This window comes from Stylophora pistillata, chromosome 2, assembly GCF_964205215.1.
Source record: "Stylophora pistillata chromosome 2, jaStyPist1.2, whole genome shotgun sequence".
Classification (NCBI taxonomy): Eukaryota; Metazoa; Cnidaria; class Anthozoa; order Scleractinia; family Pocilloporidae; genus Stylophora; species Stylophora pistillata.
This window is the reverse complement of record NC_142520.1, coordinates 58,756,186-58,781,257: the sequence shown is the minus strand read 5'-3', so window position 1 is coordinate 58,781,257 and position 25,072 is coordinate 58,756,186. Positions and strand designations below refer to the sequence as shown.

Here is a 25,072-nt window from a genome sequence, read left to right as displayed (position 1 = left end):
TGTTTACTTTCTGTTTTATAGGTGCAAATCATCAGCAATTTACTATTGCTCATGTGCAAGACCTTTTCAACAAGAAATACAGTAACAAATGGAATGTACTAAAGGAATGTAAATTTTAGTTTAATGCATGAATGAGTTATTTCAGAAATAGGATTTTTCTGGTTTAGTTAAGAAACAATTAATTACAGTGATGTTTTAAATAATGATCAAGTACTGGGAAAGAACATTATCTGCACTACCCATGGCCCTCTTTACTTTTAGTGTTGTGCAAATTTGGATTCTGGGGAGCCATTTTGTTTACCAGGGGCCATTTGCTCTGTTATTTTAGTTACACTTAGTCAACAAGGATTGTGTACTGTGTAAAAAGGGCTCAATTAAGGACCAAAACAGCTACAGTAATTACTTCCTTGAAGACATCACTTTTGCTAGAATGTTATGAATAATTTGTTGTTTTTCTACTGACGCCAACTCAAAACCAAAATTCAATACTAATTTTTTACTTAGATATGCAAACATTTGTAAGTAGCGAGCAGAATTGTCATGAGTGAAAGTTGTCTAAAGTTCCATCATCTGCCTTAGTTGAGCTCTGAAGGAAGTCTTAGGGTAATAATTTACCGTAAGTAAATTTAAGGTATTTTTTGCAGTCACAAATTTGATTAATTAAAATTAATTAAATTAATTTGCTGAACATTTCACTGATAAATTAACTTTAAAAACCCTCCATCTGGTTCGAAATCAGGCCAGATTGCTGTATCAAAGTTAGGTCAATTTAATTCCATAGAGGTATAACCAAAATGCGACTGTTCATTCAGATCATGCCGCATTAGACCAATCAATGGAAATGAAATCATCGATCAATTTAGCTACATTACAATAAAATGTTAAATAGTATAATCTAAGTGAAGAGAATGACCCAATATTGATTCTAGAACCTAAGTGATAATAATTAGCCTAAGAGAATACACTCTTGATTGAAATGCCAAGACCAACAGTATTATGCTGGAGCCAGAAAGTATTTTTGTTAATGAAAGTCATGTAACCCTTTAAGCATACTTTTGAATGTTAACTCTAAAGTTCATTTTCGAGGAATTGCTTTTTCCTTTGCTGTTATTTGCTTTGCCTTTAAATGCCTTAAAGGTTACATTGATTTTAATGTTTTGTCATGTGTAAATTTTAAGACGTCTAAATATAACATCAGAAATAGTGAGGTTACACTGGGGAAAGGCCTTTTTGGAACTGATGTTTTTAAGTTTTCTTTTTTAATCATATTGTAGACCTGTGGAATTCTCTTCCACTACACATTAGAATGATTGAATCTTTCTCATCATTTAAGAACAGTATTAATGAATTTTATCAAAACAAATTTACTGGAAATAAGGATAGATTTTTATAATTAATTAATAATTATTGTCATGTTAATTATGCTATTCGAGCTACTATATTGTACGTAAAAATTTTTTTCCCTTCATTGAGGCAGTTTATTCTTATGAGGAATATTTGAATTCTGTATAAACTGACCTAATTATTCAGATCTTGTAAATTTTTTATTTTTTTTAATAATCATTAATTTATCTTTAATTTGTATATTATGTTAAGACCTGTATAATTGAAATTGAGTATATTAAAAGATTAAATTAAATTGTTACTGCGGACGTGTCACGTATAGGATTAAAACAACACATCATTTATCTTTAATGCTCTCCACTGAACAAGTTTCATCTCAGTATATTAAGTGTACTTCACCAGGACCCAACTTATATGGTTTCTATTCTTATGAAATGTACCCATAGTAAAGTCGCTTTGAATTTGGTGATTCGTTGCAAATTATTTCACAACTATAAAATATTGTCGGTTAATTAATACAAATCACCTTTGAGGGAAAATTTCCTTGGTTTCTTCTTATTATTTCTTTACTGATAGTTAATATCTGCTTTTTTTAAAAAAAGTTGAATTGTACTGTATGGAATTAATTATATTCAATGTGCGAGCAGTCGTGCATTCGGAGAAAAGAGAAAGGCAAATCACTGATGGACACTAATAGCTTTGACCTTAGTTTGAGCTGAACAATCAACTCTGATTTTACAGTTACGAAGCTAACTACACTTGCTAGGGAGATTATTTATAGTAGCATCAAATATTTTTTTCTTCTTTGGATAGATTGTAAAGATTGTGTGATAACTGTCAATCATACAGTTGTTCATGACTTTTTTGATGAGGTATTTTACGTTGCACTGATTTTGAGCTTGTCGCTTGTTTTCAAAGATGGAACACTTGGCAGGTCTGAATGGGACCTCCTTTTAAAATTCAGCTGTGAAATTTTGGATGCCACGCTCAGAAATCGTATGGCGACAGCCATCATCCAACGTGTATAGTTAATAACTGCAATGTATTATGTCATAAATACGCCAGTCTGATACTGAGTCGTCGTTGCAAACACAGGACATAACTTTAGATATAGGGTGGGTGAAGAGCCAAGAAAATGACTAATAAAACAGGGTTGACTGGGCCACCGGCTACTCCCAAATTTCATATATTTAGAAAATATAAACAGAAAAATGAGGTTGATTTCGCGAGGTTCCAGTGATTACCTGTACACCCCACACTAACAGGCCGGTTAATGACCCCAATTTTCCGAAAATTAGAAAATAGCTGAAAACGGGGTCGTTCTCGCGAAGTTTCCAGTGATTACCTATACCCCCCACCAAAACACCGGTGAATGACCCCAATTTTCAGACATCTAGAAAATAACGAAAAACAGGGTGGAGTTCAGAAGTTTCCAGTCATTATCCATACACTCCGCACTAACACACCGGTTAAGGACGCCAACTTCAGATATCTAGATACTAGGAACAAAAAATGGGGTCGATTTTGGGAGTTGCCAGTGATTACCCATACACCCCCCACCAACACTCTGGCTTAGTGACCCAATTTTCAGATATGTAGAAAATAGCAACAAAAAATGGGGTCGATTTTGGGAGTTGCCAGTGATTACCCATACACCCCGCACCAACACTCTGGCTTAGTGACCCAATTTTCAGATATGTAGAAAATAGCGACAAAAAACGGGGTCGATTTCGCGAGTTTCCTGAGTGATAAGCTATACACTCCGATTTAATGCTCCGGACCGAATTTTCAGATATTTCAGTTGAAAATAACAACATAAAACAGGGTCGATTTCGGGAGTTTCCAGTGATTACTCATACACCTCGCACTAAAACAGCGGTTAATGACCTCCATTTTCAGATATCAAGAAAATAGCAACAAAAAACGGGGTTGATTTCAGGAGTTTCCAGTCACTATCCATACACTCCGCACTAACACACCGGTTAAGTACCCCAACTTCAGATATCTAGAAACTAACAACAAAAAACGGGGTCGATTTCGGGAGTTGCCAGTGATTACCCATACACCCCGCACTAACAAACTGGTTTGGTGACCCCAATTTTCGATATCTAGAAAATAGCGACAAAAAACGGGGTCGATTTTGCGAGTTTCCTGTGTGATAACCTATACACTCTGCTTTAATGCTCCAGGCCCAATTTTCAGATATTTCAGTAGAAAATAACAACAGAAAACAGGGTCGATTCGGGAGTTTCCGATGATTACCCATACACCTCGCACTAAAACACCGGTTAATGACCTCAATTTTCAGATATCTAGAAAATAACAACAAAAAACGGGGTCGATTTCGGGAGTTGCTAGTGATTACACATACACCCTGCACTAATACACTGGTTAATGACCCCAATTTTCAGATATTTACAAAATAACAACATAAAGCGGGGTCGATTTCGCGGCACCTCGCCCTATCACACCGGTTAATGAGTTTGCAATGCTTAATTTTCACGTGGAGACTTCTGTTACGTACAGGTTGTATAGATTTGAAATAACAACAGAGAACGGGGTTTATCTCTCGCGTTTCTGGTCACTAGCGATACACCCCACATAACTGACATTGCTTAATAACCCCGAATTTTCAGATATGACAAAATTATGACTTTGCTAGTTTTCAGCGCTTATCTCAACAGAGAGTCTGAAGGGGGGGGGGGGGAGGAGGTTCCACTTGTCGGTTAATATTCAGTCACTTAGTCGGTAGTATTTTTCACCCTTTGTCGCTAGTCGGTTAAGCAGCACGACGGGTTGACAGGTCCAGTTTGTAACTTCTTGGATAATGTGGAATAAAATGTGCAAAAAGGGCCTGTTTTAAGTACTCCATTTTCAAATAATTGGAAAATGATCGAAAGTGATAACCTGTATACCCTGCGTTAGGAGATTGTTTAACACCGATTTTTAAATCTTTGGAAAACTATCGTCTGGGACTCGATTTTGTTTGTTCAACTACAGAAACTGTACCCTGGTCCCAGAGGTTCTCTTCTCTCTACCGGAGTACGAGAATTCGGCGCAAAGCGCCGACCAACGAGCTGTAAAGCAGCGAGCAGAGAGAACCTCTGGTCAGGACCGTTGAGAATCTCACTTTCATGCCACCAAGCTTCGGGTGACAGCCATCAATCACGCCCCTTTCCGACAACCAATCAGAGTAAAGTATTAAAATACCTCTGGGGGTACGTGTAGTGTTTTTACTTGTATCTGGAGTGGAGGTGGGGAATATATTTTGTTTCGTGGCCGTATTTACAATATCTGTCAAAATAATTGCTACACGTGCCAAATGACAAGCTCGCATGTAGTACGAACTCCAACAAAAACCCCGATTAAAATCTACTTCCCACGGGCAAACGATTATTGCCGATTTTGCAACGAAAACGTCAAGATAAATGGCTATTCTTAATTGATTATTTTCACCGAGAAGAATCGAGCTTTTCTGCGCCGCTTTAGGCTTGTTGTGAACGCCAAAGTTGAAACAATTCCAAGATCTCACAAGTGCTATGTAAAAAGTGCTACAGAGCTGTCCTAAAGCATGAAAAGGCACTCAGTCAATCCGAAGAATTACAAGAGTTCAGGAATAAATACAAAGAAGTAAACATAGATGTCGGAGAATTGACGCGACGCAAGAGATGTGCAAAAGATTCTCCTTGTAAATCACCGAGAACCGCAAGAACACCGAGTTCACCAGCGGCGAAAACATTTGAACGAGTTCTCAACCCCAAAAGTAAAAGAAAGATTATTTCCACGACTAATGATAGTGCTGAAAGGGACGAAGAAGCTGTATTCGTTGGGAAACCTCGGAATGCATCACCTACGGAGGTGAGAAGTTTGCAGTTATTGTATGTTGCTAGAAGTATGTGAGAATATTATTGATTTTCTTTGCTTCTCTTCTTCGGTACGCATTTACTATCCGTCTGGTCTAGTTAAGAAAATAGTTAGCGCAAAAAATGGTTTCAGCATTGCAAGACAAATTTGTTCACAGGAATACAATGGAGTGATAAATTCTGAGTGGAAGCATCCCGAACTCAAGACTAAGATAATCGACAAGATCTATGTGGAGATCAACAAAGAATCAATTGCACTGTGTAGCACCAAAGATCCATCGATACTGAGAAAAACGAAAGCAAGCGATTTGATCGAATTTTCAATTTCTGCGCTAATTATTGCATTTCGAGGTTGCCCTATGAATACAGCTTCTTCGTCCCTTTCAGCACTATCATTAGTCGTGGAAATAATCTTTCTTTTACTTTTGGGGTTGCGAACTCGTTTAAATGTTTTCGTCGCATATCTCTTGCGTCGCGTCAATTCTCCGACATCTCTGTTTACTTCTTGGTATTTATTCCTGAACTCTTGTAATTCTTCGGATTGACTGAGTGCCTTTTCATGCTTTAGGACAGCCCTGTAGCACTTTTTACATAGCACTTGTGAGATCTTGGAACTGTTTTCAACTTTGGCGTTCACAACAAACCTAAAGCGGGGCAGAAAAGCTCGATTCTTCTCGGTGAAAATATTCAATTTAGAATAGCCATTTATCTTGACGTTTTCGTTGCAAAATCGGCAATAATCGTTTGCCCGTGGGAAGTAGATTTTAATCGGGGTTTTTGTTGGAGTTCGTACTACATGCGAGCTTGTCATTTGGCACGTGTAGCAATTATTTTGACAGATATTGTAAATACGGCCACGAAACAAAATATATTCCCCACCTCCACTCCAGATACAAGTAAAAACACTACACGTACCCCCAGAGGTATTTTAATACTTTACTCTGATTGGTTGTCGGAAAGGGGCGTGATTGATGGCTGTCACCCGAAGCTTGGTGGCATGAAAGTGAGATTCTCAACGGTCCTGACCAGAGGTTCTCTCTGCTCGCTGCTTTACAGCTCGTTGGTCGGCGCTTTGCGCCGAATTCTCGTACTCCGGTAGAGAGAAGAGAACCTCTGGGACCAGGGTACAGAAACTGGGTCATTAGGCCACTTGGGGCGAAAGGGACTACCCGCAGGTCAAAAAGAACGTTGTCCTAGCTTCTTGAACCATTTTAGACAGAAGGGTCACTTATCGGTATCTACCGTATTTATTCGCCTATAAGCCGATCTCGGCTTTAAGCCGAGACCCTAAACTTCTTCATGTCAGCAGCTTTGCATTGAAATAAAAAATAAACACAAAACATTCGGCTATAAGCCGAGACCTAATAATTGCAAAGTACTCCACGCGTGTCGTTAACTGAGATGAATTAACATAAACCGAAAACAAAAGGAGCTTCCCCCTCGGGAAACATGTAACCAAAAAGTAGGTTATTTACTCAGTTGTTATTGGTCGTTTAATTGAAAGTAACAACAAATCACAGATAAGTTGAATTTAATGTGTAAATAAATAGAACCATGCGTGACATAACAAAACATTCACCTGAGTTCAGAATCCTGTCTCAAACAATCGCTCTCTTTCAAAGTTATCGTAATCGATCATCATGCCGAAAGTTCGTCGTTCTTCATACAACTTAGCGTTCAAACTAAAAGTCGTTGCTGAAGCAGAGGCCGTCGAGAACAACTCCGACATCGCTAGAGATTACGGAATCAGTGAATTGATGGTGCGTCGCTGGCGAAAAGATTAAGCGAACCTGTTTTATGGTGAGCTTAAAATGTCAGCAAAGCGAAAGACGATGGGCTGCTTTTCGCCAAAGTATCCTGAATTGGATCAAACACTACTGGACTGGTTTTCAGAGCAGGGGAGTCAAGGTAAGTCTTTCGCTTCTTTAAAACCATGAAAAGCTTCGATCAACTGATATCTGTCAGATCGTGTTGCAATGTTTACACAAACCGTGGGAATGACCGCTTCTGATTGGCCAGTTTTTCATGTCGTCAAAACAAGTCAAACAATTGATCTCTGTTATCTTTTACAGGAATTGCTGTAAGCGGATTAATTCTACGGCTAAAGGCGAAGGAGTTGAGCAGTGATCCAGACTTCAAAGCCTCACTGGGTTGCTACCAGAGATGGAAAAAGCGCCATTCCATCAGCCTTCGCACTAGGACAACCCTGGCCCAGCGACTCCCACAAGATCTGGAAGAAAAGATCATCCAGTTCCATCGGTTCGTGATCGCACTTTGGCAGCGGTATGGCCATTCGCTCTCCAGGCTGTTCAATATGGATGAAACTCCTATGCGATTCGAGCTTCCGTCGAGCAGAACCAACAATGATTTACATGTACCTACCCTTCGTGATCTCGGAAATTTGTGTTTGTTGATAATCGCTCGGCTTACAGTCGAATAAACATTGAATTTCGAATCTTGTTAAGCACCCTTAAATATTTTTTGGCGAAAATACACGGCTATAAGCCGAACCCCCTTCCTTGGCGAGAATTTACCTGTTCTGAGTTTGATTTGTTGGAAAAATCGCTCGGCTTATAGGCGAACAAATACGGTAATCTACTTGGGCTATCCAGGCACGTTCAATATCTGAAAAAAGTTTGAGGGTTCTCAGTGTTGATTCTGTAGAGTCCAGGCAGATAGTTTGATGTTTGGAATTACAGCTTTATTGTAATTACAGCTAGTAATACGCTACGGCTGTGAATTTATAAATTAGTATCAAACCGCAAATGGACAAAAGAATGTTACATGCATATTCGCAAATGTATATGCACTACTGATAGTAACTGTTTTTCTTGAATGTATAACATTTTTTGAATTACATTGATTTATTGAAATAGTACAAGGCTGGATGTACTTTGCAAAATTATCCTCACTGAAAAGTAACTGAAAAATATGCAGGGCTTACTGTAGTTTGCGAAACGAAATGGAATAACTGTAGTTTGCGAAATGAAAAATCTGTAGTTTGCGAAATGGAAAGTCTGTAGTTTGCGAAATGAAAAATCTGTAGTTTGCGAAATGGAAAATCTGTAGTTTGCGAAATGAAATTCCTCGCCTAGGCTGCGAAAAAGAAAAACAAAAAAGGGACGCTCGACTAAATACCCTCGACTTCGACATAAGACCCTCGACCCATGATGGCTCAACCAAAAGTTAGACTCCCCTGACCTGTTAGAAAATGTAACGCAAGGGTCTCCTACCTAGCAAATGTATGCAAAGGTCATCGCCAGGATAGTCTCCCGCCAGAATTTAATTTTGACAGGGAAATTTCATTTCGCAAACTACAGATTTTCCATTTCGCAAACTACAGATTTTCCATTTCGCAAACTACAGACTTTTCATTTCGCAAACTACAGATTTTTCATTTCGCAAACTGTAGATTTTCCTTTTCGTTTCGTTTCGTTTCGTTTCGCAAACCAAAGTGAGCCATCTCAAACTTCAAGTTTTGGGGATTTTTTCGCGTTTTGTTCGCACTTTCATCATTAAAATATCCTCAACCGAAGAGCCATTAAACACCATGAATATCCACATAGTTAGAAATGTTGGTGAACTTGTCATACTCCTTCATTCATCTTCAAAAAATATTACAAAAAGGTGTCGATTGTCCAGTGGAAACCTCGCAGAAACGCGTCGCAAACTCAACAAATGGCGTTAAGCTAATGCCACTCGCGCATGCGCAGGCCAAATGCCTCTCTGTTCACTTTGCCGCCCTTGAGGACCAACGCTTCGGACCGCACTTCTGGTTGCAGTTCATCTCCCGTTGCAGGAATACTGGGTAAGTCAACTGCTGACTCATATTATAACATCGTTTGTGCACGAGTCAAACTTCGATCGATCCAGTTAGTTCCTGCGTTTAAACCGAGCAAATTTCAAGAGCGCGGACGCGGTTGCTTTGTTCAGGTCGCATGAATTTTGAAGATCTATGGCTGTTTCCAACGAGGAATCGGAACAACTTCAGAATACCCGTCCACATCATTTACATATGTCGGGAGGCTTTGAAAAATGAGGTATAACACAGTAGACGCTATTCTTAGTCAATGAGTCAATGAAATGTAATTGATATGGCAGGGTTAACAATACATGCCTGCGTAAGAATTTTAAAATTATACTCTATAGGTATTATAAATCATTTAAAATAGACTTTTTTTCAATGCTTTTTTTAAGCTATTTACATATTCATGATCTATGACAGATGATGGTAGCTTATTCCAACAATCAATAAAAAAAAAAAAAAAATGAAACTAGTGGCAGCGCTTGGCCAGGTAGTATTTAATTTTGATTTGATTTCATTTATCTTTGGTTTCATTTTATTTCTATTTTACATTTCATTTACTTTCACTTGCTTTTATTTTAAAAAGAAAAATAAGAAATAAATCGAAATTAAAAAAAAAATAAAAATAGTTCCTATAAATTTGAATATGTTTAATGGCAGTTCTCGGCCACTATACACGTCTGCAACACTTATGTCTTTGTTTGTCTGAGGCATTAAATGATTGAGAATTTTTTTCTTTTGGCGTTGAAAGGCCCATCCTAGTGAGTAGTTAAGATCTCAAAAACTGATTTATAGCAATCAATTTCTTTGAGATAGAGCCATTTAGATATTGGTATGTAAAATGGCTTATTCTGTTAATAAAAACCCTCAAAAACAATTGCGTCACACACCCTGGACGTGGCCCCTACTGCCAATCTAGATTTGGATTCTTATAGAACTATGTATAAGCTTTCATGAAAAGTAAGTTTGGCTCTCATATTTTGAATTTAAAAATCTGTCAAATTTTCATGTCTCATGTGGAATAGCCCTTTTTAGCTCAAAATTACTTACTCCAAAAACATGCACTCGGCGGTAATATGAAATGAACTTGTGGCTTAAATTCAAAAGGGAACAGCAGATCTGAAAAAGATTGAAGAGCAAAGCAGCAAAAATAAAACAGTTATCTTGGCGAACAGTCTTAAGGAATAACCCCTGTTGGTTCAAGTACTCAGCGTATAAAAGAGATACCTATTCTTATAAGTTGAGGATGTCTAAACATGTTGTTTTAATCAGTCCTGGCAAGGTGATTAAACTAGGAAATAAAGAGGTACAATCTTCTTGCTACCCACCAAACAACCTATTCATGTTTCTGAAAAGACATATTAAAAAAAGACCTTTAAAAAACAGCTTCTCCAATAATCATCGGTTGTTCCACAGAAACTGCAATCATGGCCTTCCTATGGCTTAGATTTTCAACAGATAGTGATATAAATAAATGTGGGTATTACACTGTAGACCTCCTTTTATTGCATGTACTAAACGTTTTATTCTAGACTAAAGATTTCAAAATTAACAAGTACAGTATGAACACCTCATTTACTGAAACACAATGTACTGACCTTATTTGACTGAATAGTGACATTTTGTGACTCAATCAATCAATCAATACTTTATTTACCCACATAGCGTCAAGGAGCTCGTAGAGCTTGTTCAAAATACATAGGTGCCTCTAAGATTAAGAATCTAAAAAACCTAATACATACTGTCAAGACCTAATAGATTAGAAATTGAAATTGGACTTTAATTGATTTTAATAAACATTGTCAGTCCAGTGACAGAATCCTTTATCACCAATGAAAAAGCGACAATATAGTGTAATGTCAGCTCCCATTCAGCCTGTGTTACAAAATAAAGAATTCTATAGCTGAGAGGGAAAAAGGGACTCACTGAAACAAAATCAAGGTACACTTGATAAACAGAAACATAAACAACATGCAGTATGATGCACAATCCTCGCAGTATTGAAGAAAATCATAAAGATGCAGATTGTATGTTGACTTGTAAATTTGTGTTGCAACATCCAAGGTCTCTTAATCTCTAAAGCTATAACTAATAGCTCCGCTGATCTTCTACAGGTAGAGAGACATTGTGCTTTCAATGCTAAAGAGGTGCAGCCCCAATGATTCCAAGGATCTCTTTATGATTTTCTTCAATACACAGCACAATAGTTTTTATCAGTTAGTCACTGACCTGATCAAGCAGCAGGCTAAAATCCACCTCAGTGACTGGAGGTAGTGCTGGATACACACCTGACAGAATTTCAAAATCGTTAGAAATAGGCTAACCTTTTGACGTCTGGAATGATCACCGTGAACAGTGAACACTCAGTGGGGAGTTGAGAGACACAGTTACAGATTTGCATATAATTATGAAGAATTCTTGTAATCCCTAAGTGTTCAGATAAGGTTTTGTAAAGTTGATAAAGTCCTCTATTGCTTTTATAAAATATTTGTCAAAAATAACTCAACAAAGATAGGGTAACATGACAACTATGTTTACATATTCTCACTACAACCCTATCATTCATGAAAATAACAACATCTGATCTCACCTGAATTCAACTGTGCTACATCAATAAGAATTGAACTTGTCGGTGAAACTGAAGAGAAAAATAACAAGAAAGATCTAAAGAAATATTTCAGCTTTTTTAAAATTATCTTGCTCTTGATAACAAATGAGACTGTACATAGTAACAACTAATGCTCTGGGTGCTTTATTCATCATTGTCACTGTGGTTTGTATGAAGCTATCTAATCCATCTGACAGCTGGTCTTCATAACAACTTGCTTTTTATGGGATGTTTTTCCTTCATTGCTACTTTAACTTAATCGATAGTTTTTTTGGTGTGTGTTTTTATTGACCAAGACAAAGCTTAGATGCATAAAAAGACAAAAAAACAAAAAAACAAAAAACAGGCAAATAGTTAGCTATCTTCACCAAGCAAGCATGCTAATTAAAAAATTTTTCATCAGTTGTAAAAGGATTTGGTGGCTAAAATAAGAATAAAAAATGACTTGTTTATTTTGAGAGCTAGGAAAGATAGCCTATTAATTGCTTGTAGCACAGGAGGAGAGATGCATAAAAATGCAGAAAAGAAAAAGGCAAAATTTTCCAGCTATCTTGACCTAACAACCTTGGTCGCTTAAGTATTTAGTACATGGTAAAAGGTTTTAGCTTAAATAATCAAGGATGACTTGTTTATTATGAGAACTGGAAAGAAATTCAATGCTTAAATTGCTTTAAATCCATGCAGCATTAATTTCCTATAATAAGGTAACACTTGAAGGGTAGAAGTGAGTTTGTGTTTTTTACAAAAAGAGGTTTCTTTTCTTTTCCATTCAAGGTGACACTAATAAGAATATTTATTTCATATATTTATTCCAGTTCTCATAATAAACAAGTCATCCTTGATTATTTAAGCTAAAACCTTTTACCATGTACTAAATACTTAAGCGACCAAGGTTGTTAGGTCAAGATAGCTGGAAAATTTTGCCTTTTTCTTTACGAATCAACTTAACGGCCTGCTCTCAGTTGGCTTGTTAGCTCAATTGGTTAGAGCGCTGCACTAGTATCGCAGAGGTCAGTGGTTCGAGTCCCGTACAGGCCTGATTTTTTTTCAGGTCTGAATTTCGCTATTGCTCAAATAGCGCTATCTACTGCGAGGATCGTCCATCATACGTATCAAATACCGCAGTTCAAAATATATGATTTTCATATATTTATTCTATCTCACTAATAAAAATGTTAGATGTAAAATGTTTGATGAAATATCATCAGAATTAATACAAAATGTAAACATACCTTCTCTTTGCTTTTTCAAGGCACTCTGCAGTAAGCACAGCGATCACATTGCAGAGAATAAAATGGCTATCCAATCTTGCGCTCTTCTGCTGTATACAACAGGTTCTTGTCAAGCAATACATTTTTAGAAAATCCTTATTAAGGTGTTTTACCTTATGTTATTAGTGTTAATTACCTCTGGTTAGCCTCAATTATTTTTACTGAAACAACAGACTTCAAAATGTAACATCACTTTAATTTTATTTTCAGGTTTTGTATAATAGTGGAAATACAGTTCAGCAACATACACTCTCTGAAGCATTCAGGTATGGGCCTCAGTAATGAAATGAATTGGGTTTTTTTTAATACTTTCCTCATTATAATTAATGTCTGTAAGTTCTAAGGTAATTAAACAGCACAAGTTCATGTATTGATCAATGTACTTTATTTTTTGACATCTTTATGTCTCCATCAGCCAATTCCTGAATGAAATTAGACTATGATGAGCTCACGGCCTTAGATCAGCTGTCAGCATGTGGTCTCAAGAACTTCATGTTTGATGTAGCCAAGGTTAGTGAGGCGGGAAGGGGAAGGGGATTGGTGAGCTAATCTGGACTGCACACTTGCAAATGGTTTTTATGTGCAGTATCTGACTGGGCAGATACTAAATTGTAGCATTCTCTGGAGGTTTTTTTTTTTAAAGACCAGCTATAAAAAACACTAGGTGCAGGCAAAGGTAAACATTTATTTTTGAACAAGACTATGGTGTTTCACTGCTTTGTTGGATTAAAATAGACTGTGCTTCAAACACCAGAAGCCTGCAAAAGTGCAGCTACTTCTGGAGAACATTTCACTTACTTCAAAGCCTATGGAGACACTTGAGACTTGTGAAGCCTTCTGAATGAGATCATGGAAAGTAACTCAGTAACCCTGAGTTTTGATGATTTACAGTTTACTAGTGGTTTTGGCTGTATTGCGTGATGTTGCAAAATACAAGATAATCTTAGTGGAAAGGCTGCATGAATTGAATCTCAATCAGTTGAATTTCCTTCACAGGCAAGAGGTCTCATGGCTGAAACTCTGGACATGCTTGCACAGAAGGAAAAGTTTCATCTTTCTTGTGAACTTCAGGGCAAGTTGGCATCTAGAGGTTTCACTGATATTATCAGCAGAGGTGCGAATGGCGAGAAAGACATGATTGCAGCACTTTATTGAATAGTTCAATGAAGGGGCATTCACGAGATGATTTTGCACAGTGTTCTGTTGAGTTGACCTGTTCAGAATTCTCTTTTTAGAATTGAAAGAGGTCAAATTTTTTTGGTAAGATGCATGAATTTTTTGATAAAGATTTGTTTATTTTATAATTGTAAAAGCGTTTGACTCTTATTTTTCATACCATCATCACTGACAATGTAATATGTACAAGGTTCATCCTTAAAGTAGCAGATGCCAGCTCAGCAAATAAGAAATAAAGAAAACAAGGTGGCAGTTGAAGTGGGTTCGTTTTTATTTTGTAGTGATTTTTAATTCATACTTACCTTGTATGCGGATAACAGGTGCTTTTATACAGTGTATGGATCCTAAGGATGCAGAATCATTTCTGTTGTCTAAGGTACTGTGAGTGAAAATTATTTCATAGGTATAATCTGCCTAAATTTCCTCCATGTACTTTTTGTTTTGAGGTTCAGCTATGTCTTGAAGATAAGAGGAAAGTTTCAACTGAATGCTTGCATTTTTATTGGTTCTTCAGTAACCCTTTCCCTCCCAAGAATGTATTAGTAAATAAATTCTCCATACTGTTTGCTATTCTTTTCCTATAGTGTAACTTTAAAGAATTTGGTATTAGATCAACTAATAATCCCCTCATTGATATGTTTCGTTATTCTCGTTACTCATCTGCTTGATATAATATTGATGTTGTAAGGAGAATTAAGTTCTGTCTCATCACTTATGGGAGTTAAACCAATTTTTTGTGCCTTCCTTTGATTTGCAGCCTGAAATTATTTTAAGTCATTTGAAGTTCCCTCTTTGTCATCTGACTTCATTGAATGAAGAAAGCTTGGTACACATTGCTCGAGTTCTGGACCCATCTCGTCCTTCATTTAGATCCTTGGCAAGTTAAGTGAGACCTCCAAGGCAGAGGTAAGAATTTGTCATTATTTGTAACGACCAAGCTTAATCAGAAATATAAACTGTATTAACTGTCAGTGTCAAGAGGGAATAACAACTAAAGCCAATAAATAAAAAGCTTTGAAGGTGTTTTCAAGGAACTTTCAGATAGGATTAATGATAAATATGACTACTGAACAGATTATGATTTACACTATATATACCATGAATCAGTTGTAATGCATACTACTATCAGATGTTAGCAGTTGTGAAATACAGGTATGAATGGTTTAAGATTGTGATGGTGATGGTGGTTATTGTGGTAATTTGATAAGGGTTTACATTCATAAGCATGTTTCACTTTCATTTAATTTCAGGACTGTATCTGGAAGCTCAATCAGCTCAGTGATTTCTCTTGAAAGTACTGCCAGTTTCAGACAGGTCTGCATGAGTTATGTTTTTTTTTTCTTCGACAATATATTATTTCATTTATTGTAATTAACTTATCCACACACATCCAACAGAGAATCATTGAAATCTCCAAAGGATGAAACTTTTTTTCAGTGATTATAATGGAAGTTTTAGTGGAAGTGAATGAGAGTTGGCAGGGGGGGTGGGTGGGGGGAAGGGGGACACGATAAACTGTTGTTATGAACACTATAAACTAAACTGGAACAAGATAAGGAAGAGTCAAAAGATCCATTTATCTTACTTCCTGCAAACTTTTTAAAATAAATGTTGAATTGTTCCTAGGGGAGCAGGGATGGCGCAGTGGTGAGAGCACTTGCCCCCCACCACTGTGGCCTGGGTTTGATTCCCGGACTTGGCGTCACATATGGGTTGAGTTTGCTGTTGGTTCTCGTCCTTGCTCTGGGGGTTTCCTCCGGGTCCTCCTGTTTACCTCCCTCCGCAAAAACCAACATTCCAAGTTCCAATTCGATTGGAACAGTGGACAAGAAGAGCCACCCAGTAGAATGTCCATTGCTAATTTATTATTTATTATTTATTGTTTTTTAATTGTTCACTTTCGGTGATATAGGAGGATCATAAGCAACCTTCCCTGCATGATCTGATTGAGCTGTTTTTATGTTGTCTTTTGGTTTTAAATTATCTCAGAGATGATAAGTTGGATGCTGATGCAAGGTGTGTGTCCCATGTTATTTATCTTCTTTATTAAATTTTTTATAATTTTATATATTGAGGGCTGGGGGATGTCAAAAGTAGAAAGCTGCCGGCAGAAATGGTTAATTTACTTCCATGTTTCAGCTTGCATCTCCAGTTCCTTGAGAGAGATGGCATTTTTTCAAAAAAATTATCCTGGATTAGTTAGGAGCCATCTAACCAAGCCCAGTTTCTTCAAATAAGATGTTGCAGATGTCTTTGAAATTAGGGTTAATAAGAATAATTATGCCTGTAAAAGATTTAATAACTAATTAAAAGGATATTGTAATTGATACTTTTCTCTGTTGTCTGTGTCCAGAGTTGCAGCATTTAAGTGCATTACTGGAGGAGACCAAGCTTCTGAAAATGATCTGGGAAGGAAGAGGGTAATTTCAAGTATTAATAAAAGCTCTCAAATTGTGGTTGATAGTGAAGTACATTCTATGGTACTTTAGATGATCTTCCATTCAGACCATGTAATGATATCATTATCACTGTTTCTGTTCATAATAGGAAAGTACAATGGAGTTCCTGTTCAAGCCTGTCATTTGTCCTATGGCCAACAACACACGGCTGTTGTTAGTTCATCGGGAGATGTTTACACATGGGGAAGATCACAAAAAGGAAGGTACAATGTACAGGCCTGAATTTTTTCAGGTAGGAATTTCACTATTGCTTAAATAGTGCTCTTTACTGCGAGGATCGTACATAAATACGTTTCTACAACCGCGGTTCAAATATATGAATTTCATATATTCATTGAGTTTGATTTATCATCTTATGGGTTTATGGTGAATTAGTTTGGTGACCTGTTCCCAGTTGGCTTGTTAGCTCAATTGGTACAGTGCTGCACTAGTATCGCAGAGGTCAGTGGTTCAAATCCCATGCAGGCCTGAATTTTTTCAGGTGTGATTTTCACTATTGCTTATTAAAATAGTGCTCTTTACTGCGAGGATCATACATAAATACGGTACAATGTGTTGCCAAAAACATCTCTGAAGAATTGAGTGTTATATTTTAGACAAAGAAAGTCTGCCAAATGTTAACTCATCACTGCCTATGTGCTTGTAGTGTCATTATTGAAAAATATTGCTGATCCTATACCATCTAGTATGCAGGACACATGTCATATATGTTTATCAACTTTATTGGTCTCATAAGTTATGAATATACAGAAGTAAAAGAAATTTAAAAAAAGGACCAAATAAGATTGCCAAAACAGAAACAAAATCCCATGCGAGGCGCAACCCGAAAACTAAAAAGGAAAAAAATATATATCCGATAAAAAAACTAATGAACTATATGAACTTTGTAATGGGCCTTGCTGATCACCATAGAGTCTCTGTGGCTCCGTGCTAAAGCATCGGAGCACCGAGTCCCAAGGTCTGAGGTTGGATTTGTCATGGGGACTTAAACATTTTTCTTTCCCCCACACTTGTGACTTAAGATGAAATGTAACATCTTTCTAAGGTTACTGTTACATAGTTGTAAATTCAGATATAGGTGATCACAGGATTGGACTCCCACTTTTTATAGAGAACAAGATAGATTAAACTTATGATTTCCAATTAATAATGGGATGGTACATTATGTAGGATTTTTTTAATATATCAAATGGAACTAAGATTGTTAGGCTGTGGCACAGGTTGATCAGGAATGTAGCTTCTTTGTCTGGTTGGTATTTGCTGGCCAAACCAGGTCACCTCACACAGTGCATTTTTCTATGCTCTAGAATTTACCAGTTCTGCCTTTATTGCACTGATTAATTAGATCTTGTGGAGTATAAACAAACAATGAATCTTTACTGCAGATTTGGTCACATGGAGATTTAATTGAGGAAGAAGGAAAATCCATTCCTTTTCAAGTTAAAATTCTCCACATGCACAGGTTGGTTTTCTTGGAGTGAGATTTAGTTTTTCAAATCATTTTGAGATGCTTCAAAAACAATTTTTTATCTTTCTCGTGGTGTATTTGAATTGTTTTAATGTTAGTTGCAAATGCCTATTGATTGACTGAGTATAATTATGTTGATTGTTTTAGGATTAATGTGTTGTCAGTGGCTTGTGGAAAGGAACATACGTTGCCTCTCTGCAGCGATGGGATAAGCAATCATAATTAACCCATTAATGGCCGCAGCTTTTGTGGAAAACTGTGTTTTGAAGCTAGTCAAGCAGATTTCGGGTCACTGTTGTTGTTTTAAAAGCTCAAACCTACCAAAAACCCCTTGACAGCTTGTGCACTCGATGGCCTTTCGATCCAAATGCAAAATGGCGGCCTGAAAATCTCAGGCACGCACAGAAAGCAAAATTTCGACAGTTTTTGGGTTGAAAAGTCATGCCCCACTTACAACTTTTACTTTTCTCTCTTTTTCCTGCCCTTTTTTTCCCCTCTCCTTGCCTGAAGTTTCTCCTCACTTGCTGGAAATTGAGTAGGCTTCATTTTGGTGTAGAGATTTTTCAGAAACTACTCATTATTTTCAAAGCACATGCTTGGAAAGGTAGGTGGGTAATGAAACACGATTTTCGTGCAGATTTTCAGGTCAAAGTGACATGGTTTTTTGGCTATTTCTCCAATCTCCTTCACTCAATTGCACTCATTCTGGTATTGTCTGTAAGATATTTTCAACCTGTTGAAGTAGGTGCTCAAATTCATGCTCCAGGGTTAAAAGTGATGATGTCACAAGGCGTAGAAAGGGTGTGGGTCCCCATGGGCGCATATGGGTGCACTGGATGTCAATAGGTTAATTAACATGTTGCTAGCTCTCAAGAAGATCAAGATAAGAGGTTTATCTTATTCACCTCAGCAAGAGAGTTGAAATTTCAAAGTGAGTAGTATGCAGTGGGGCTGAACATTCCTAGCAGACTTGTATACATACATACATACATACTTTATTTTTCATGTAGGTCAGTACAAGAAGGCAGCTAAAAAGCTGATGTGGACTTACAAATTTAAATATATCTACAACAATTTAAATATTAATGTTATCAAACTTAAGAATTATTTACAATGAGTAAGAAAAAAAAAGAAGAACTGCTTTCATTTTAAGCAGGAACCATTAACCATGATCTCTATTCTGAGTACAATGTGATACAGTTTGATTCATTGATGTGAGGGCAGCTGGCAAGAAGTATGCGTCAGTGATTAATTTGATTGTTTTCCCTCACATAGGTGTATTCTTGGGCATCATCAAAGTATGGACAGGTAAGAAATACAACTTTATCAATGCAAATATTATCAGCATCCTTGCAAGATGTTCGTTTTGATTTTAACCCTTTAACTTAACCCCAAAGTCTGACTGTCAATTCTCCCCTCTAACTGCTACACATGTCCTTGTAAATTAGTTACAAGAATTTTACGTTAGATCAAGATAGCAATCTCTACATAAGTTTAAGTATCTCACTACCTGTTTACTGAGTAATAATTTATATGGATATTATAGGGACTTGAAGGATAAAAAGGCAGAGCCCTACCTGAATGCCATTTCTAAGGTAGTCGTTTTCAACTTTGATCACAACATCTTTGAATCAGATAATGCATTTAGAAATAATTTCCTGATTCACATGATAATTTTTTTTAACAATGTTGTGTTACGTATGATGTACGATCCTCGCAGTAGATAGCGGTATTTATGCAATAGCGAAAATCAGACCTGAAAAAAATCAGGCCTGTACGGGACTCAAACCACTGACCTCTGCGATACTAGTGCAGCGCTCTACCAATTCAGCTAACAAGCCAACTGGGAGCAAGCCAATAAGTTGGCTGGTAATAAACCCGTGAAAGTGATAAATGAGATTGAATAAATATATGAAGTTCATATATTTTGAACTGCAGTGTTAGATACGTATGATGCACGATCCTCGCAGTAGATAGCGTTATTTATGCAATAGCGCAAATTTTTTTCAGGTCTGATTTTCGCTATTGCATAAATAGCGCTATCTACTGCGAGGATCGTGCATCATACGTATCTAATACCGCAGTTCAAAATATATGAACTTCATATATTTATTCTATCTCATTTATCACTTTCACGGGTTTATTGCGAACCAACTTATCGGCCTGCTCCCAGTTGGCTTGTTAGCTCAATTGGTAGAGCGCTGCACTAGTATCGCAGAGATCAGTGGTTTGAGTCCCGTACAGGCCTGATTTTTTTCAGGTCTGATTTTCGCTATTGCATAAATAGCGCTATCTACTGCAAGGATCGTGCATCATACGTGTCTAATACTGTAGTTCAAAATATATGAACTTCATATATTTATTCTATCTCAATGTTGTGTTATTTTGAGGAAAGTTTGGCCAAGGAGACACAAAGCAACAGACAAGGCCTGTCTACATTACCGAGCTATCGGACAACAAATGTATAGCAGTTATGTGTGGACATTATCACTCCATGGCTCTGTGAGCAGATCACTGGGTGTGGTTGTGGGGATGGGGAGTCCATGGACAGTTAGGAGTGGGTAGTATTAAAGATGCACTCCTCCCAACACATGTGCAAGCACTTGATCAGTATCAAGTGACCAAACTAGCTGCTAGGTATTCACACAGTGCAGTACTTACAGCTTAGGTTGGCTTTGGTTTGTTACAAAGTCAATTCAATCTGCACCTGAATACCATAAATCCTATAATAAGCCTTCCCGGGGGAGGGGGGAGCTTATTTATTCCATGGACTTTGGGGGGGGGGGTGGCTTAGAGGGAGGCTTATTAATTTAAAGTGGAAAAACTTAATTTAAAGAGGAAAAACTTAATAAGTATCACTTCTTTTTGAACAAAATGAAACACAGAGTGCTAGTAATATTCTTCAGCACACAAACTGATGGCCATGGTTTACCATGTTTCCCACCTAGTGGGTTTTGTGCCCTGACCAAATATTATATTTTGACCTAAGTTTTACTAAGCTGGGTTATGAGACAAAAGACTGTTGCTATGAAAGAACTTGTTAAGGTCCACATCAAGGAAGAGCCATACACTTGAGTAAGCCATTTTTGTTACATTAAAAATTCAAACTTGGTTCAGAGGCTTAGGGGGAAAAGAAACAAAAGATATCACATAGAGGTTGGACAATGAATGATTAATTGCTTTTGGTTTTTTCCTCCTAGCCTGAGAGTCATGTTAGAATTTTAATATATGAACAGTGGCCTCACCTATTTATTACTGGAAATGGAAGAGAGGCAATGTTTTCCAACCCTGTTTAAATCATTTCTTTTTTCAAGGACAAATCCTCACATTTGGAGGAGGTATGAAAATACAGTCAAGCAGTTCACAGAAATTTCCGTTAATTTGTAATGTTGTTTCAAATTGGTTTGTATTGTGGCCATTTTGGAAACGTACAGGCTGCAAGGCATTTTTTAGAAATTTGAACTTTGGAGATTAACAGGGGAAGGGCAATCGGGCAAAACCCTGTGTTGAATTTTAAGCAGTGTTATAATTCGATACTCTCCCAGTGATAAGCTAGTATTATTGGATCTCAGATTTAATTTATGGTTTAGGCTGAATATAAAATACAAATCCATGTAGTTGGACACTTTTTGTCTCTACATACATTGTGCTCTCCAGAACTACCTGGCTCATGTTAATCCCTTAATGATGTTTAGGTTAGTTGTCTCTGATTTTGTAAAGACATTTAGGTATGTATCTTGTGGTGTTTGTTTTACTTAGGACTGTATGGTCAGTTAGGACTGGGAAACAATAGAAAGCAGACACTTCCAGTGCTTGTACGGACTTTAAAGAATGAGAAACTTTACTTAATTTGTTGTGGATCATTTGAAAGTGTAAGTAATTTAGCCAAATTTTCTTACTTTATATTTTAGTCTTTGCACCACTGTTGATACTTTCTTAAGGTGAGGAAAACATTTCTATTGTGCCCCATGCTCATGGTGACCATTCTTCTTGTGGCGACTGGTGTGGCTACTTAAAAAGTCCTACGTCCTACAAACACAGAGGCCTTCCCCATGGCAAGGATCTGATGGACAAAAGCTTGAGGCAGTCCCTGGAAAAGATCATAGTAGTAAGTACAGTGTACATGTATGCTGGCACAGCTCGCTCCTCACAAATTCCCAATGCCAACCATTTTACCTGTAGAGGAACACAACTCTTAGAAAATAGTGTTAGTGCTTATGATTGTATTCTAAATTAAATTAATAACTGCAAGGGATAACGCTATAAGTGTTAGAGGACTATCAACCTCTTTTTCCGTTTCACAAGCTTTAAGAGATACCAAATTGTAGTGAATAAAAACTATTTGCTTCTTCAATTTAGGTTTATGCTTCAAATGCCAAGAAGCTAGCTCCCCTTGGGTCGAGCCAGGCAATTCTTTAAAGTTTGCAAAGAAAATGGACAAGAAAATACTAATTTTGAAACAGAAACAGAAAACAAGAGAGTACAAGAAGAAAAGAATTGAGAAGAAAGCGAAGCAGTTGAAAAAGACAAAACAGCTTGAGAACAGAGAAGGACAACAGTATAGTTCTGGAATGGGCTTTGATGGACATGATGCTGCTCAGGAAATTTCAGCACCACCTGCAGCCTCAAAGATTGAGAAAGTATCGTTAACCAAAGACTATCATCAAATCATATTTGATTTGGAAACATCTGGAAGGGGTAATTAGCTTTGCAGGGTGAAGTTTGGCAAAAAAGTAACAAAGTGAATACAAGGCTGTGCTCTAAGGAAAATTGAATGGAGCCCAGTGCTCTGAAACTGTGAAATCTAGGGTGCCCAGCATATGCTTTGTATAAAAAAAACACTAAAATTTCCGAGTCACCCAAGCGGAAAAGTAAGGCGCCAGGGGCCACTGGGCGCTGTTAGAGCACAGCCTTGGAATATAACCATGTTTGTCCCAGCAGGGTATTTTGGAATTGCACATTAGAGAATAATTATATTTAATCATGGAATTGTTTTGCTATTTTGCTAGATTGCTGAATACTCGTCCTGCTAATTTGCATCCCATAGATTCCTTTGTTTTTTCATGCCTTGTTCTTAAAGAAAATAGGTCAGATGCAAATTAGCAGGACAGGTGTTCAGAAATCACTCCTTCTATTTTTATTTTAGATATACCCTGCATAGATGCACTAAGCCTTTTTATTACATTTTTCTTTGTAATATCTTTGTAAAGTATTAATTGGATTACAATATCTTAAAACAGGTAATGATGCTGAAATCCTACAAATTGCAGCAACAGATGGTAATGATGAGTTCTCTATTTATATCAAGCCTCGTAATGTACTATCACCAGAAGCATCTGCTGTGAACAAACTCACCTTCCAAAGAGCAATACTGTTTTATGATGGGAAGCCAATAACTGATGCTGTTGCAATTGATGTGGCACTGAAGACCTTCATTGAGTGGCTCAAATCAAGAATGCCTTGCATTTTAGTCGCACACAATTGCAAATCCTTTGATGCCAGGTTCTTGGTGCAAGCAGCAGAGAAAAATGGAGTCATGGATGACTTAGTTAAAACAGTTTCTGGCTTTGCAGACCCTCTTTCAGCATTCAGGGAATTGCTTCCTGAAAGGAAATCCCAAAGCCAAGAAAACCTGGTACAAGGTCTTCTGTGTAAATCCTATGAAGCTCACAATGCTCTTGCAGATGTGCAAACACTTTACCAGCTGGTGAACAAGTTTCTAAATGTCAAACTGCTACAAAAGCACAGCTTCAAAGTTTCATGGGTGGCATCCTATCAGAAGCTCCTAAAAGAAAAGAAACTTCTGGTTAATACCCTGCAGCCATTAGTTAGAGAGAAGTACATTTCAGCCTCAATGGCCATTAAGTGTGCAAGCTCAGGTTTGGGTCTCCCTCACCTGAGAGTGGTATACCAAAGAGGCAAGGAAGAAGGGGTGAAGCAAGTTCTGATGGAGAGGTTTGACAACAAACCCAGAGTCTCCTCAAACAAGCGGGTGCTGGTGCAAATATGTCAGTACTTTACAGATAATGCAAATTAAGATTGTGATTTGTGCAATTAATGTTTTGAAATAATTTTTGCACGGAAAATGTAGTAGTCAGAATGAGGAACAGTGAGACATTGGAGTGTGGTTCTGAAGTATAAAAAGCAAATTTTAAAGTACAGTTCGTATTTTTCAGAGTATACTACATTGTACTGTATATATCACTCCTGTTAAAGTGATGGGTGAAGAATTCACATTTTGCTGTGTATGGAAACCAAACAAGACAACATACAAAGAATTTGGGTTGTCTGTCTAGCATGGGGTCCTTGACTCTTTTACGGACTATCTCTACGGCATTCTTTTTCCTCCTTTTTCTCTCTCTTTTGTTTACTATGTTGCCATTAAATTGATAAATATAAATATAAATACGAATCAACAGTCTTTTCTTCAAGTTTTTTGTCAAACCTTTATTGCCCAAGCAAAACAAATCGAACCCTAGCTCACTGGAATTAACAAAACGCCAGCGCTACAAAATTGTTTCAACTATATGCTTATAACTTCAAAATCTCATCAAATCTTGACTTACCTCATTTTTTGTTATTTTTTCACTCTTTCCAAGTATGAATTTCTGTGTTGGTGACATCAAACACATAAAAACAACCGAAAAGAAGCTTATTATCGAGTGCATACTTCGAGCGCGATGCACACCATTTTGTCTCGTCCCAGTCCCCACCGTGCAAATTCTTCATCCTGACTACGATCTGAAAACCATGTCCACCTTTCACGGCAGTTTGTGAGGAAACAAGCACGGTGACACCCGATTTTTTTTTTCAGGTTTTTTCTATGAACAATCTAATAAAGAACATATTTGAAGAATAAAAAAAGTTTGACAGTAGAACATTATTTTTTTTTTGGAAAATAGTTCCGTACTTTGTGTATTTTGGCCAAGGCGAGGACTTCAAGCTAACCACGGAACTGTCCGAAAAAGGGCAAAATCCCCACAACCGAGCAATCAAAAACAGCTAAAATGAAGCAATACCGCTTATTTTGATAAAGGAACCTTCAATTTCAAAATAAAATTTTGTTTCTTTCAAGTAA

The 25,072-nt window shown here is 37.2% G+C and overlaps 3 protein-coding genes across 9 annotated transcripts in view; all 3 read left to right on the top strand.

Annotated features, from left to right (window-relative positions):
* Positions 1 to 14,956, top strand: part of LOC148740673 (uncharacterized) — a 21,019-nt gene extending 6,063 nt beyond the window's left edge. For 4 of the 7 annotated variants that reach the window (XM_088748928.1, XM_088748935.1, XM_088748934.1 and 1 more), the window contains 6 exons: positions 22 to 81; positions 13,102 to 13,157; positions 13,307 to 13,401; positions 13,888 to 14,151; positions 14,388 to 14,443; positions 14,825 to 14,899. In XM_088748928.1, the coding sequence (XP_088605054.1) occupies positions 22 to 81; positions 13,102 to 13,112 (71 nt within the window). In that variant the 3' untranslated portion in view covers positions 13,113 to 13,157; positions 13,307 to 13,401; positions 13,888 to 14,151; positions 14,388 to 14,443; positions 14,825 to 14,899. Of the gene's footprint in view, positions 1 to 21; positions 82 to 13,101; positions 13,158 to 13,306; positions 13,402 to 13,887; positions 14,326 to 14,387; positions 14,444 to 14,824 lie in introns of those variants that run through there. The other 3 variants (XM_088748931.1, XM_088748930.1, XM_088748929.1) reach the window with 3 other exon arrangements.
* LOC148740672 (uncharacterized) lies at positions 13,318 to 22,039 on the top strand. Its single transcript, XM_088749711.1, has 15 exons — positions 13,318 to 13,401; positions 13,888 to 14,005; positions 14,388 to 14,443; positions 14,825 to 14,893; positions 15,197 to 15,219; positions 15,318 to 15,381; positions 15,980 to 16,083; positions 16,421 to 16,487; positions 16,615 to 16,758; positions 17,912 to 17,988; positions 19,270 to 19,302; positions 19,541 to 19,589; positions 20,385 to 20,456; positions 21,309 to 21,332; positions 21,906 to 22,039. Exons 1-15 carry the CDS (start codon positions 13,318 to 13,320, stop codon positions 21,921 to 21,923), a joined length of 1,002 nt encoding a protein of 333 aa, XP_088605837.1. The 3' UTR covers positions 21,924 to 22,039.
* On the top strand, positions 21,965 to 25,072 carry LOC148740671 (maternal protein exuperantia-like). The gene is made up of 3 exons (XM_088748927.1): positions 21,965 to 22,102; positions 22,354 to 22,692; positions 23,235 to 25,072. Exons 2-3 carry the CDS (start codon positions 22,428 to 22,430, stop codon positions 24,029 to 24,031), a joined length of 1,062 nt encoding a protein of 353 aa, XP_088605053.1. The 5' UTR covers positions 21,965 to 22,102; positions 22,354 to 22,427; the 3' UTR covers positions 24,032 to 25,072.